The sequence below is a fragment of the Larus michahellis genome, chromosome 12 (genome assembly GCF_964199755.1).
Source record: "Larus michahellis chromosome 12, bLarMic1.1, whole genome shotgun sequence".
In the NCBI taxonomy this organism is placed as follows: Eukaryota; Metazoa; Chordata; class Aves; order Charadriiformes; family Laridae; genus Larus; species Larus michahellis.
This window is the reverse complement of record NC_133907.1, coordinates 5,979,192-5,994,376: the sequence shown is the minus strand read 5'-3', so window position 1 is coordinate 5,994,376 and position 15,185 is coordinate 5,979,192. Positions and strand designations below refer to the sequence as shown.

General features: G+C 43.8%; 1 protein-coding gene across 2 annotated transcripts in view; it reads left to right on the top strand.

Moving 5' to 3' along the window:
* The first annotated feature begins 1,367 nt into the window (after nt 1-1,367).
* The window catches only part of CTNNBL1 (catenin beta like 1), a 56,189-nt gene continuing 42,371 nt past the window's right edge, over nt 1,368-15,185 (top strand). The window contains exons 1-4 of one of the 2 annotated variants that reach the window (XM_074605240.1): nt 1,368-1,510; nt 10,101-10,289; nt 12,705-12,811; nt 14,206-14,347. In XM_074605240.1, the coding sequence (XP_074461341.1) occupies nt 1,481-1,510; nt 10,101-10,289; nt 12,705-12,811; nt 14,206-14,347 (468 nt within the window). In that variant the 5' untranslated portion in view covers nt 1,368-1,480. The remainder of the gene's footprint in view (nt 1,511-10,100; nt 10,290-12,704; nt 12,812-14,205; nt 14,348-15,185) is intronic. The other variant, XM_074605239.1, reaches the window with a different exon arrangement.

Here is a 15,185-nt window from a genome sequence, read left to right as displayed (position 1 = left end):
GCCTCTGTCTGTCTGTGGTTCTGCATCTTGTTGAATTACAGAACTATTTGTCACGACCTCAGCAAACAGAGGGATCGGCACGTCCCCTCCTGCTGCATTCAGTGCTCAGTTATTGGCCTGTTTTCAAGGTGACAGCGGTTAATGACGCTGTATATAAATAGAAGTGTGTTGTCAATAAACGTTGGCAACAGCCTTCTGCATTTCCAAGCCTGCCTCAGCCCTGGGAAGGATTTGCAGAAGGTGACACAAAACGCATCAAAAGAAACCACTGATTTTTGGTGCCTCTGCTTTGCAGCGGTGAGGGCCAGCTCCTGGGGGGCTTTGCTGGGGCACCACGCTGCCACCGCTCTCCACTACTGGAGAGAGCCCAGCATAGGGCAACAAAGACGACTGTGGGATTGGAGCATCTCCCTTATGAGGAACGGCTGAGAGAGCTGGGACTCTTTAGCCTGGAGAAGAGAAGGCTGGGGGGAAACCTCATTAACGTTTACAAGTATCTAAAGGGTGTTTTTAAGGAGGATGGAGCCAGACTCTTTTCAGTGGTTCCCAGTAACGGGGTGAGGCGTAACGGGCACAAGCTGGAACATAGGAAGTTCCGAACAAATGTGAGGAAAAACTTCTTTACAGTGAGGGTGACCGTGCACTGGAACAGGCTGCCCAGGGAGGTTGTGGAGTCCCCTTCTCTGGCGACTTTCAAGACCCGCCTGGATGCAGCCCTGAGGGATGTGCTCTGGGCAATCCTGCTTTAGCAGGGGAGTTGGACTAGATGATCTCTAGAGGTCCCTTCCAGCTCTGAAAAATTCCGGTATTCTGTGAAGTGCTGGGTGACGGGACCCCGTCCTGACCCATCTCGGTCACAGAGCCGCAGAACGGGACCCGAGGCGTCTGCTTCACCCATGGCACCGGGCTCCAGGGTTTGGCAACCCCGTGGGGCAGCAGCTCACGTCTCCCAGCGGCCCCTGTCACCCGGGAGGGGGCTTGCCCTCTCCCTGTTGTGCAGCAGGCAGCACACTTGGCCACCCTCCCTCGGGACCAGTCAGCCACGTTTAGCCGTGGCCCAGCGGCTCCCCTCACCAGGCCGCTGCAGAGGCCCAGCCCGCCCTGTGACAGGCGGCAGGCCTCGGGGTGGGCCGGAGCCGCGGGGGCCGGGCCAAGGGGGCAGAGCAGGGTCCATCCTGAACCCCTCAACCCGAGGGGCTGTGGGGTAGCCCCCGAGGTCAGCACGGCCCGTGGCACACGGCTGTCGCCTGCCCCATGCCGCGCCGAGGCTGCCTGACACCCCGTCTCTTGCCCATTCTGGGGGCTGCTTTGCGACAGTGTGGCGCCTCCCGCCTCTCGCTTTCCGGCAGCACCCCTCCCGCCTCGCTTTCCGGCAGAGCGGCGCCCTCCTGGCTCGCCTGCGCTCCCTGCCTTACGGCACAGTGTCGCGCCGCCCCGGTCGTTGGCGACAGTTTCCCGGTGGCGGGGCCCGGTCGGTGCCATGGACGTGGGGGAGCTGCTCAGCTACCAGGTGAGCGGCCCCGCGGCGGCTGCCGGTTCGCTGAGGGGAGGGCGCCGAGCGGGGCCGGCAGTGGTGGGGCCTGTCAGGGCGGCGGGGCCCGGCTGCTCCCGCGGGGCCTGGGCCGGCCCCGCTCCCGGCCCAGCTCCGGTGCGGCCGCGGGCCTGAGCGGGCCGCTGTGCAGAGCCGCTCTCGGTACCCTCTCTCACGAGACCCGGTTACGGTGTCTCTAACTTCTGGGGGCCTTCCCACCCCTTCGGGGAAGCGGTGCCTCGGTGGGACCCGGTTACCGGCAGCCCTCTGGGAATGGGGCTTTGCTGATGCTGTTTCTTCCACAGACGGGCACGGTTTGATATTTTTGCTGATGTGCGCCTGTTCCTGAAGTAAAGCCTGTGCTTGTTTCATGGCTTGCGTTCTCGTTCTTTTTTTTCTACCTGTTTTACTTCAAAACCCATTGGATTTGATTTTTACCAAAGTCTTTTGAAAACGTTTTCCTTCTTATAAAAGTTTCCTTTTATCTTGCGAGCATCTCTTCCCTCAGCATGTGATTGTTATTCGTTGTTTGGAGGTCAATTTATAAGCAGATATGGTAAATCACATATTTATTGTGATGAGAGTGGATTTTGCATGTTCCCATGTGAATTGGGGAATGACAGCACTGATTTGCAACAATGTTTTGATACTTCTCTGTGATTTGTGCACAGGATAGTGTTGCCTTGTACTTTAATTCTTAGACAAACTGCGGCAGTGGCCTTTCTCTGCTGAATCAGTAGGTTACAAAAGCACCCTAAGACATTATCTATGTTGTAAGTAATTTAGTAGGGGAGTTATGTGACTCGCTACAGCTTAATTCAGAACACAGGATTCTGTGTGGAGCTCCTTCCTATGTGCTATTCTGGTATGCATTAGTCTGGAGGCACTACACGTGTTCAGAGGTGAGAAGACCATCCTACTGCTCAGGACATGTCTGTACATTCAGAATATGTTATTTTGAGATGCACAGGGAAAGAGGAAAAATTACCTTTGGGTTTGAGAAATTTCCCATCTTCTTTTCCCAGCGGTATTAAAATACTCTGTAGTGTGTCTGAAAGAATAGTCTTTCTTTGAGAACTCCACTAGATTCCAACTTGATTCAGCTCCAGGACGTTTTCTTCTGTGGATTGCTCTGTCTCTAACGTCCTTCCTACTTCATCCGTTTGTGTGGTGCTGACTACGTAGTCCTGCTGTTCTGAGATCTGTTTTACTTTTGTATTTCTCTATCTACCACTTTCCCCAAAGTTTTTTTCAGTATCAAATTAGAATGACCATTTCTCATGTTCCTTTAATTCTCTGGTCCTCTCCACCTCAGTTACGGTTAATGATACTGTCCTTTACTTGTTCTGTGATGCAATTTACATCTAAGGTACAGAAAGGTAAACGTTTGTTGTAATTTTTTAACCAGGCTCTAGTTTGGGGTTTTGTTTGTTGGTTTTTCTCTTGCTCTGAAAATGTGAAGTCTGCAGGATTTCCTTCTGCTGTGGAGGAAAGTGCATATGCACTTCGCTTTGATCCTTTTGATTTCTGCACAGCATTCTCTTGGATAAGCTTTCTATACTGCAATGAGGCTAGAGGTAAAGAAATGCTGCTTAGCTGCTGGGTGTTACAATTTTAATTTCTTCTCTTGCTGATGAAATTATTCTTAGCTGTGGGAGAAAACATTCTGCAGCTTTAAAACAACTACTGAAATTGCTCCTGAAGGTATTCTCCTGGCTCTGTGCTCGTCTGGTCTCTCACCCGAATACAGATGGTTCCTGTGTCAGTAGATGAGGTAATGCTTCAGAGTAAGCGTTGGATTTCAGTGTCACTGTATTCAGGCTTCCAGAATTAGGTAAAACGATGAATACAGGTGAAAGAGGTGGAGGAGAAGAAGGTGGATAAATAGCTCTGGTTCTGAGAAAATGAGATTCTCTTCTGTGAGGGCACTTCTGACTGAAAGATAGAAACAAAAGTTGGAAACAACAGGTTTTGCTGCCTCCCATCCTGCATGGGTCAGGCATCTGCCACAGCTCTGTGAGACAGGAGAAGCAGGTGCCCTCCTGCATCATTTTTAGAAATGTACATTCTTGTCCACTGAATGTGTAAAATGCAGAATAATCAGACTGTTGTGCCTGTGCCACAGAGAGGACGCTGACATGTGCGTGGCAGATAAACGAAGTGAGCGTTGCTCCAGGCTGCCTGCTGTACCCAGCTGATGGGCTGCTGCTTCTGAGAGGAGGATGGCTTGGTGGCTTGTACAACAGCTCCTGACCTGCTCCGGTTTTCTGTCTGGTGTTGTAAGGTTAACTGGAGCGCGGGTTTGGGCGCTTTCCTGCATTGGGCTGAGGAAGGGGCTGGCTCAAGATCTCCTCATCCATCCTTGGTGCAGGGGTGGCACCGGCTGTCAGTCGAGCGGGCTGGATGATGGGTGATGTGCACCTCCGCTGTCTGATTTTAATCTCTTGCTGCAAATGAGTTAGTCTTCTCAGCTTCCCTCAGCACAACCCAAAATAATTGCTTTTCTCTTACATTGTTTTGAATTTGTCTCCTCTAAATGCCTAATCTGTGCCCTTGCTTAATCAAGATGATGTTCTCCCTCAGTGCCAAGGCTGGCATGGAAAATTTCAGGCACTGTGCCACCAATTCATAACCAAGTGTCTGTCAGAGTGGGAAAAGGAACCACTTGCAACAAAAAATACAATTAAACAGCACCTGGCAGTTTATACAAAGCTCAGGAATCCATAAACTTTATGTGTTTCTGCAAAACAGTTGCAGATGGTCTAAACTGATGATTAAATATTGCTGCTGTTCTGCCCGGAAAGACTGTGCCCGGATCCTCTGCGCCTGGCCTCCCATTACGGAGGGTAATTAAGGGGACAAAGCCAACTCCAGTTCTTTTCAGAGATCTCTTTCAATGGTCTTGGGAGGGAATCAGGGAGATTATTTTAATTTTCATTAAATGCAGATTTCACCACTGTGAGTGATCATTACAAACTGCTAATTTTTTAATGGAATATTAGTAAAATCAAACAACAAAAGAAGTGGTAAATAACGAGATAAGGTCTGACTTCACTGAGCTGGGCGGTCTTCCCATTGTTTGAATGGATTGAGGGCAGTTTGTAGTGGGATGGATCCCTGTGTGTCAGCGGAGGCACAATTTTCTATACCTACTGGTGGTATAGATAGTATGGTGTAAATTTGCAATGTAATGGATGCATCTGATGGCAGAGGCAGCTCAGCTGATAAGGTTATTGACAACTTATGGTTTTATTACCCTGCTAGCTATTGTCCTGCCTGCGGGTTAAAGCGAGGAGCCGACACTGTCTCAGCCGCTGGCTGCAGTGCTCGGCTCCACTCCGGGGGAGTGCAGGCTCTATGCCATGGATCTCAGGTCAGTGCAGGTTGCAAGTGAATCTTTAGTTTACTTTTTGGTGTGTAATCTTTGGCCACCAAACTGGAGCACGTGTAGAAGTCTGATCCCTGCCCTGTGCACCTCCTCGCATCGGTCCCGATGGCCGTGCTCCTCCTCGGGGCAGTTTGTAACCTGCTGAGGGTTTGGTCCTGTCCCAGCTGTGGCAGAGCCGTTGAAGCAGGACCGGCTTCTGCTGCGCTTGCAGAGGTCTCAGGTAGGCAGCTGCAGGTTCAGAATTGTTAGGTTTAATAGTTGTTTTTCTGGATACAGTTGCAGGAGGCAAATTTCCTGCTTGTTTTTTGAGGGGTGCTGATGGGTTCAGTCACCTCTGTAGAGATGGGAGAAGAGAGAGAGGGAGGTGTGCGGGGGGCCACAGGACTGGGCTTTGAAGACTGCGGTTAGCCCAGGTGCTGAGGGGGTCGCCTTGGGCTCTCTCTCTGATGTTACAGGAACACAAACAGATGGCTGTCTCTGCTGAAGACTATGTGCTAGTTCTTGGTGTATCTTCACAAAAGACTTGGTCTTTGTAAAGTTTCTACCGTCTATCATTTCTCTCATCTATTTTTGCATTGGTTCAGAATGAAGTAAAGTAAGCAACTGCAGGAACAGATACGGGATAACCAGTCTTTGTACCCTCCATGCAAACATCCATCTCTTGGTCATTACATATATTATATATATATATAGTGTATTATTATGTGGTAGCTCTGATGGGGAGATAAAACTTCAGATTTTGCTTTTATGTCTTTTCCTCCTCTGCATGCTTTTCGTAGTGGCAAGCTGCCTTGAGGACTTGGGTGCCCCACAGAGTGGAAAAATAAAGACAAAAAGGGTTAATTCTCTCTGAAAGTAATAATCCATATCCATGTAGGTACAGTGAGCATCTTTCCTTTCATTTGGCTCAGTTTCTGTCATTTTGGAGCTCTCGGGACTTCCTGAGGTTTCTGGGTTTTCCTGGTACCAGTCCTTCCAGTTTTTAATGCTCAGATCTCACAGCATCTAAAAGTGTTGTGCTTCAGGAAGGAAAAAACAATGAAAAGTAAGATTGATAGTAGCCTGGTTTATCACAAATGTTGGAAACAAAATTAAGAAGTTAGTGAAGATATCTCTGGAGACTTGGGGCTTGCTTTCATGAGTCCTAAATTGACAGCTAATGCACAGCTTTCCGCCGTGGCTCTTCTGAGCAGGCTGCAGCTGGCTGAGATGTGGTCACAAAAGAAGCTGCATCACTTATGAAGATTTATTTCAGATTTCACTAACAAATAATTTCCAAGTTTCACAGTAACAAGGTTACTTACAAAGCAGATGTCTTAGTAATATGAAACTCCATTACTGAGGCTTTTCTAAACCTTCCTGATGTTTGGAGAAGGCTGGAAGCAATCAGGGGCCTAAACAATAGGTTTTCGTATTCTATGGGATACTTGATATTGATGTGCAGTCGCTGCTTTGAGGGAGACCAGGCATGGGGGTGGGCGGATCATTGTTCTTTGATTTAGGGCATCTTGTCTCTCACCGTCACGTTACATGTCCGTGCAGGAATGAGGACCCGTGTCTGGTGTGTGTGTCCAGAGGACGTCTGCCACCCCAAGCCTCGGACCCAGGCTGTAACAGCGTAGATCTGTCAGTTAACATCCAAAGCAAGTACAGCTGAAGGCTAGAAGAGAAACAGAAAGATAATTCTCCCTTTACCAAACACCAGCTTTTGCTTACTTTATTGTATTTTATAAACGTTAGCTTTTTTTTTTTTAAACCCTTTTGTATTCGCTGTTTTTTGTGTGGTGATATCAGTGTTAGATTTAAATGAAAATGTCTTCTGAATAAATTACTGTGAATGCACTGCATTCAACAGGAACAAAATTAAGCTTAAGTAACAAAACAATTTAAAAATGCTTTTCTTGTGCATTTTCTAATGAGTTCCATCTTCGTGCCAAATGCACCTTAGCACAACTGAGTAAAACCCTCACATTTTATTTATCAAATGATTAACTTTCCCTTTTCTACCAGAAGGCAAAACTTGTGTAGATGTGTGTGAAGCTATGAAATTAGTTAAATAAATGTGTTTAGACACAATATATGTATTTGCTTAGCAAAATGCACCAGTCTCAGCGCAACAATGTACGTGCTTAATTCTTGTTGGTTGGTAACAGTCCTGTAGAAAATACAAATGCAAGCCAAAAATGAAAATCAATGAACGGAAGCTAATGCTTGCCTTAAATCAGTTGTTCATGACTGTGCATCTCTTGCGAAATGGGCAGAAACCCAGGTGTTCCACTTATGCCTTGATTTCTTAGTTTTAATAGTGCTGGTTGGAAAACTGCAATATTCTTAGTAAGGTTTTGCATAACATCAATAACAAAAGGAAAAACCTTAATGCCTGCTTAATAGCGTTTGCCCGGGAATTCAATTACTGTCTATTGCCAATATGTTGGCAGCATTAATAATTGCACGCTGGGCACTTCCATAATTTGTCATAATGATTTCTGTTATGTGTTATAGAAGATTCCTCCCCCCCCAACAATGCATAAATACAAAAAAGGATAAAATAATTGAGATTGAAACAGGATGTAAATTCTGATACTAAGGATTGTGTACTCACAGGAAATAGGGTTGGTTTCGTGATGGAGTTTTAATTTCGATTTTGTTCTGGTGATATAGTCCCTTCCCATGGTACATTACTTTGCATCTGACAAACCACCAGCTCCCTTGGTCCCTCATTACAGCTGCAGGCTCACTGAGGGTTTTGTTCCTTTTTTTAATGTTTAGAAATGAGAGTGAGGCATGAGATTCTGACTCCCTAAATTAGGAACGTCCAAGGCAAATCTTGTAGGGCTTTTTGCTGTAAATTCCAGGACTTCTTATGGCACTAATTTCTCTATCTATGTTAGTAACATTAATCTGTCAAAGGTGGTTTAAGGTGACTTAGATATTATTGAGGAGTGAGTGGAAGGACATAGGAAGGACAGAGACCTGTGTGACATTAAGGGCACTGAATAAGGAATATGTATTTACTGAAGTTTTTTCCTTAGATGATTTCATTTAGAAGATCACCTTTTTTCTTTTTCTTTTCTTTATTGGGTTGCTGATTGCTTGAGGAGGGTTTGAATTACTGGTTGTTGACAATGACACATTTGTTTCCAAGTGGTTCTATGTGAAATTATATTTTAATGTACCTAGAAGGTAAGTAATAGGAATCTGCTTTAAAAAAAAAAAGAAAAAACAACTTCCCCAAAAAAGCAACCCACAAAACCCTCCCAGCAAATAAATTTTCCATTCCAAAGCATCTCCAGGTATGCTTCTGCTTCAATGCTCTTGAATTATGAGCTGAGTAACTGCTTTAAAAGTGCATGGGTGCACTTTAGTAGAGTTTTAAGTCAGGAATGTACCATCGGTAATGGAAACAGCAAAGAAGATATAGGAAGAAAGGAGATAGATAACCGAGTTTGAATAGGTCTAGCTGGGAGCAAGCATCTAGAGGTTTGATTTGTGTTAATATGTTGTCTGGGAAACTTGATTCTGCATTTTCCTCAAAGTGGTGACAACATGGTAACCTGAAAACATAATGCGATCTTGGTCAGTCTGCCGTCCAGTTTGCCTCTCATTATGAATAACACTTCAAGTGTTTTTCAGGGAGGTCTTTTTTTTTTATTTTTTTTTTAACATCTCTTCTGAAAGTAGAGTTTTCTTGAGAGTAGAGCTTTCATTTGCTAGCTTTTCATTTGTATTGAAATAAATAAATACCTAAATGCTCTCTGGGATGTGCAGAGAAGCAGTTGTAGCTGGTCTGCAGCATGTGCACTGTAATTGAATCACGGTGGGATTGCCTTATAAGCCTGACTGATTTATTGCACTCTGGGGCCCAGAAGTTCCCAACCTGCTGGGGAGCTGGAAATTCCCACCTTGACACCCACACTTGTGCGGGACCTGGCAGGAGAAGGACACTGTCACGTGTTCCCTCTGCACCTTTCTTTCTTTGAATCAAAACCCAGTAGAACCCAAATCTCAGTTAAAAGACCTTATCTTATGGTCCTGAAAGCATGATGTGAATGTTATGATTTTAGACAAAGGGTCCCACACAGCAGAAGAGTGGGGTCTTCCTGCCAGATAATGTTTTGTGAAATAGGCTGGACAAATGTTAGACCTAGTGGGGTTACGAAATCATCTACCAGGTAACTTGAGCAGCTGATAGAAAGTAAAAATATTTTTCTTATTGTTTTCATTGCTCTTAGCACACAGGCTTCTTTTAAATAGTAAAGAATTAAGCTTTGTTTTCCTGTAGTTAGAGAGCATGGAGTACTCTTGTTCCAGCTTGGTTGTCCTTCAAAAAAAATGTGAGAGACCAAATTTAATATCCTTGTAGTTTTTGAAGGGAAAGAATTTTTACTTCTGTTGCAAATGCTTTCTTCCCTTTTTACCTAAATTAAAATGCGGGATTAGGGTTAATGGACTTTTTCTTGTCCCTAGCAAGTTACCTTTAATTTTGACAATTAAATAGAAATTGTGGAATAAAATAATAGGTTGTTCCAAGCAAACCATAAAGGTATGGGCACCGCTTAATCTGATGCCAAACCCCTGCAGAATTGCAACAAGCAACAGTAGTCCTGTCCTGCGTACTCTAAATTAGGCTCTGATTCTGCATTCAAGCGTCAGCAAACCTTAGACAGAAGGATGGGGGAAGTCAAGTGAAGTTAGGATGCACAGAAGAATTCAATATAATGTTCATATACTAGGTGGGTAAAAAATTCTCTTTTGCTACTATCTGCTTGAGCGCATTGGTCTTCTATCTGTAAAGCATGAGGTCGTCTCAGCTGACTTAGCTGATTGCAGATCCTTGAGATGGTCAGCTGTACAGCCGCTGAGCAGTTCAGTTTGGCCACTTCTTGTCTCTGAAATCCTCGTCTTTGCTGCCTATGAAGATGTTTTCCCGTGAATCGTGTTCATAGATCAAACAAGGTAGGATGTTGACATAGCTCTTGGCAGAGCCATTCATCTACTCATGTTATGTTCCACTTCACTAAATTAATTTCCTTTTCAGTTTTCAGAGTTGTTAAGTGTTGTGTAAGTAAATGTTTTAAACAACTTATACTGAGGAAATTCTTACATCTTGTAATATTGGTGTTCTGGTTTGCGAGGGTCACAAAAGACTTGTATTCATTCACCTTATTTCTCTGACTTTAGCCTAACAGAGGGACAAAAAGACCCCGTGATGAAGAGGAAGAAGAAATCAAAGCACGTCGGAAACAAGCTAGTGCACGAGAGCACAGTCGTCACAGGGAAGAGGAGTCTGTTGCACTGGAAGAAACTGATGATGAGAAGAAGAAACTTCTTCAGATAATTGAGAGGGATGGAGAAGAGGAAGAGGAGGAAGTAAATCACTGGGGCCTGTGGGAAAGGGGAGGCAGTGGGAAATAAGCAAACACTAAATCACTTCTCTGTGATTTCATCATCTTACCATGTAGATGATGAGACTAATGTGATTTTCACATGCCTCATACAGCTTAAGGTTATGGTTTTACTTTCCTGCCCCAGGGGTAGTCATTAATTTCAAATGGGGCTTTTCAAAGATATCCTCGGAAGGTTTAAGGGGGGGGGCAAAAGGGAGGGGGAAGGGAAAGCTTTCAAGCCTAATCTCCATTTTAGGCTGCGAATACCCAAATCACCTTCTAAAATATATTTTTAGGAAATAGTTTCTGTATTCTAAGCAGTTTCCTAACTCTGTTGTTCTCATCGGTACCCCCAGCCATGCAGCTTCTTCCACTCCCCCCGTCTTTGTAGCTGTGCAGCAGCAGCAAATAAACAAACATTCTTCTATACAAGAAAGGTCTTGGGTCAGAGGAGGGGGGTAGCAGCTGTCAAGGGTAAATGATTTCAAGCCTTGGAGACAGAAATCCAATGCAGCATTGGCCTTTCTGCCAAGGGCCAGGGAAAAGATCACTTTATAAATGTGACACATGGATTGGTATAAATCTAGAAGATATTTGCTTCCTGCTGCATGTGTCCTGTTTGATAAAAAAACAAGTGATATTCACCACTGCAGAGACATGTAGGTTTGTAAAATATCATTGTCCTTTGTATACAGCATTGCTAGCATTCGTGTCTGAAAATCTCCCTCGGTTTTTTGATGTTGAGCTACCGCCGTTACAGTTGTTGCTGATAGAGGGGAAAGATGATGCAGGATTTCTTTAGCATTTGAGCTCCAGTGAGGGTGAATGGACATAGCCAAAAGTCCTCTTGACTGGCCAGAATCTTGTGGATTCCTGCAGCGTACAAGTCCCTCGTCTTTGGCAAGTGGAGTTCTTCCATCCAGGCATTTTAAGGGCTGGGAGTCCAGGGTTTCTTTAGAACCAGAATCTCTTTTTTATTGTCTTGGAATGAAGTTAATGTAAGTGCCATCAAAATGCACTTTGTACCAGGAATTTTGATGGAAGGAAGCGGATCTGTAGGACACTGAATACTGAGTGCAAATTAAATACAAGATACAAAGCTGATCCTAATGGAGATATTGTAGTGATATATGTTAGAGAAAGAAAAGAATCACATAAAATAGAAGGAAGCAACGTCAGCATGTGTGACAGTATCTTTGTGCATTGAAATCCCGTTGCAGGAAGAATATGGTTTGGGTGCTGTAGTATTGATTACCTGAATGGGATGGTGCTAAAAAAGGTTGGGCTTGAGAATGTAGGAAATCCAGTAATAATGGAAGACTTGGATTGGTGGTGTTATTGTAATGGAGTTTGCTGAAGAAATAGAAATTTCCTCTCTCATACAAGATTGCTGTTTAGTCACTAACCAAAGAATCTTCAACGCCAGAAGCAACTGTTGATTTAATCCTGAACAGGAGATGGGACACAAAACCTGGCTTAAGATGTGAAGTAGTCTCGTTTATTATTTGTTTTGAGAACTTTTCTTTACTTGTCTTTAATAGTGGAGAGGGAAGAGGTTTCACAATAAAATCTATATCATTAAAGAAGTGCATTAAAATTATGAAACAAGGAAAATAACACAATCGTGTTTGTGGGTATTAGGGCGATAGCTAAAGTTATATTACTGCTGTACAGTAAATGTGTAATGTCAACTGAGATACACCTTAGAAGAATTTAAAAAATAAAAAGAAAGTACTAGAGTAAAATATTGATTTTTTTTTTCTTTTTTTTTTTGCTTTAGAAAAAGACTTTAAAACAGAAGTGAAAGCTTATCCAAGTGAGGAAAATACAAAAGAACGTAAACTCAGGGCAGTTAAATGTAGACCTACAAAAAGAAATAGCACAATGGAGTTCTGAAAAGAACCCATCCATGGGCGTAAGCTGCTAATGCAGGTTTACCCTAATATGTCACAAGCAAAAAGCCTCAGTACACACTGATGGTGCCAGGTAATAGCAGGTGTGAAAGAACAGCTCAAGGAAGATGAGCCATTGCAAAGCTGGGGTTTTTTGTCATTGATACTCGGTTTCAGAAAGTGTAGGGAAGCTCTTCTGGTTTATTTCCAAAGAACCTTCCATTGGTAAACCCCTGGTTTATAAAAATCCGGTTTAGAAAGTTTTGCTGTGGGGAGCTTGCTCAGGTCACAGTTGGAATAAATCAATAGATGAATAGCAATGGTGTATGAGGTTTTTGGCAGCTTTCTGCAGTGAGACTTTCAGGGATTGCTGTTTGTTCCCGAAGGTTCTAGGCCCGACTGCAGTCTCACCGTGTTGCTGTACTCACGCTTTTGCCTTTTGCGGGATAATTGTTCCAACCATCCAAATACTAAGCTCTGTTTTCTGCCCTTTCCAATTTGGTTAGGAGGAACCTTTGGATGAAAGTTCAGTGAAGAAGATGATTCTCACCTTTGAGAAGAGATCTTACAAAAACCAGGAGCTGCGGATCAAGTTTCCCGACAATCCAGAGAAGTAAGATTATGCTCGACCCCTCTCTGTTACCCCTTTTTCCTCTGACTTTAGGTTTCAGCCCTAAATCAATTTCTTGAATATAGAGACATTTTCAGTTACATAAGGCTGATGTAACAGCAGTTATTGCTCTGTAGTTCCTCTGAATTTTATTTGAAACTAACTACTTTGTTAATTAAAAATGGCATTATTGAAACTCTGGTGATGGCCGGTATATGGCCGGCAGCATGAAGAGAATAATTAGCAATGAAGAGAAAAGTTCTAGTTTATTAAATTCTTGCTGCTGTTAATATGATAGATTGTGAAACTTCAGTACTAAACCTGGAGTTTATGTTGTTTTTATTTTGGGAGTGCACAAATTCAATAAGGTTTCATTAGTTTTGGTTTAGGTATCTAAGTAAGTGGCTTGGCTCTCAAAAGTGAGCACTAACGAACTCTCTCCCAACATCAGTCAGCTTGGCATCGGAGGGTCGTCAGCCACGCGCTGTCATTTTTCAGGAGGCTCCTTTGCACTGTTTCCTCACTGGTAGGCGGGTGGTAGGTGTTTGGGGGGGTGGGCTGCAAATCAGATTGAGATCCTGGATTGGTGAGTTTTGCTTTCCAAATAATTAAAGATTTCATGCCATCATTTTGCGTGAAGGTGTTGTGCTTGCGTGTGCAGTTAGTGGTCTCTGTGGGAAGAAAATAATTTCATACTGTGGAGCTTTCTGATGCTGTGGTGAGCAAAACGGCTGGATGGGGTCTGAAAGCCAGACTTGGTCTGTGTGTTTCCACACCTGCGGTTCTAGTGAGCTTCTTCCTCCTTTCATGGGGTTTTGTTATTCACATTAAATGAATTTCTCCCTACGTTTGAGTGCCATTATTTTTTTGTCCAGTTTGCTGTTCTTTCCCTTACCAAAATTCTTTTTATGGATTTTACTTCAGACTAATACAACCCACATACTACTATGGGGTAGCAGGGAGGGTGCATCGCTCTGGAGAATTCATTTTATCTGCAGGGTTTGGTTTTTTTTTTTTTTCATACGTAGCTACAACCTCTTGATTTTATTTTATTTTATTTTTTTTAAAGTTCTAGAACTGATTTACACAACTGGAACAAATCTACTTATTTACTCTATGTAAATTACATAGTAGGAAGGCTTATCCTACTACATGATTAAGCTTCCCGGGGCAGGAGTATGACAGGATGAGGCACAGATTGTCTCTAGGAGTTCTGGACTCAGTGACATTGACGTGACCACAGAGGATCAGAAATGCCGGGGCCATGTGCAACTGGGGTGACAAGTCTTACCTGGGATCTCCTGGAAGGTGGTGGTCTCTTTTTTGAAAAGGGCTGTGCATTGAGCACAGCTGACGTACTTTTTGCCTTTTTATTAACCATTTTTATCTTGCCTCAGGTTCATGGAGTCCGAACTGGATTTAAACGACATCATTCAGGAAATGCATGTGATCGCGACGATGCCTGACCTGTATCACCTGCTGGTGGAGCTCAACGCTGTGCAGTCCCTCCTTGGGCTGCTGGGACACGACAACACAGATATCCTTCAGTTTTAAAGCAGCTCTCATGCGAGAGGCTTTCTGCAGGCTTTTCTGTAATCACTTATGTCCTGCTTTCAAGGCTCCTGTGTGTGTTTTTTCTCTTCTTTCCCACCACACTGAATTTATGTCTTGTCTTTTCTTTTCTTTTCTTTTTTTTTTTTTCCAAAGTGAAAGCCTTCTTTGTTCAAGTAATATTGATTCTGAATTTTTTCAGTGCTGTTATTCTCCTTTCTTGTTTTATGGACCTTTCATCTAGGTTTGAGTGGCTGCGTTCAAGTGTGAACAGATGAACAATACAGGAAAAGCTAAAGTATGGGCTTAGCAGCATATAGCCTTGAACTGTGTGGAGACTTTGTCTGGAATAGTCCCCCATAAAAAAGAAAACGATTTACCCCTTTTTGTTGAGCTGTCACGCTTTCAGCTGTTTGCCATGAACTAGCTCACCACAGTGCTACACCTTAGTTTGTAAATGTGATAAATTCTTCATGTGTCCAGGCCTTTAGTTTGGTGTGCTCAGAGCTTGAGGTTGTGGGTAGCCCCTCTGCTTACACAAATATCCAGAGACGTTGCCATGCTCAGTTAGTTTTTGTATCACTGAACTTGGTCCCTACATGCATCTGTCCCGTGCTCCTCTAAAGATCTGAGGACATCTCAGAGAGAGTTTTCTGTCTATGCTGTCAAAGATTTTGGTAGTTTTGAACGAAAACAATGTCATCTTTTGAATATCCTTGTGCCTCGATGCTTAGCTGTCAGCCGATAAATAGAACTATGTGTGGCTTACCATTGTGCAGTCTTAAAGGTAAAGATCAGCCTGCGTTGCTTATAAAATATTCTACAG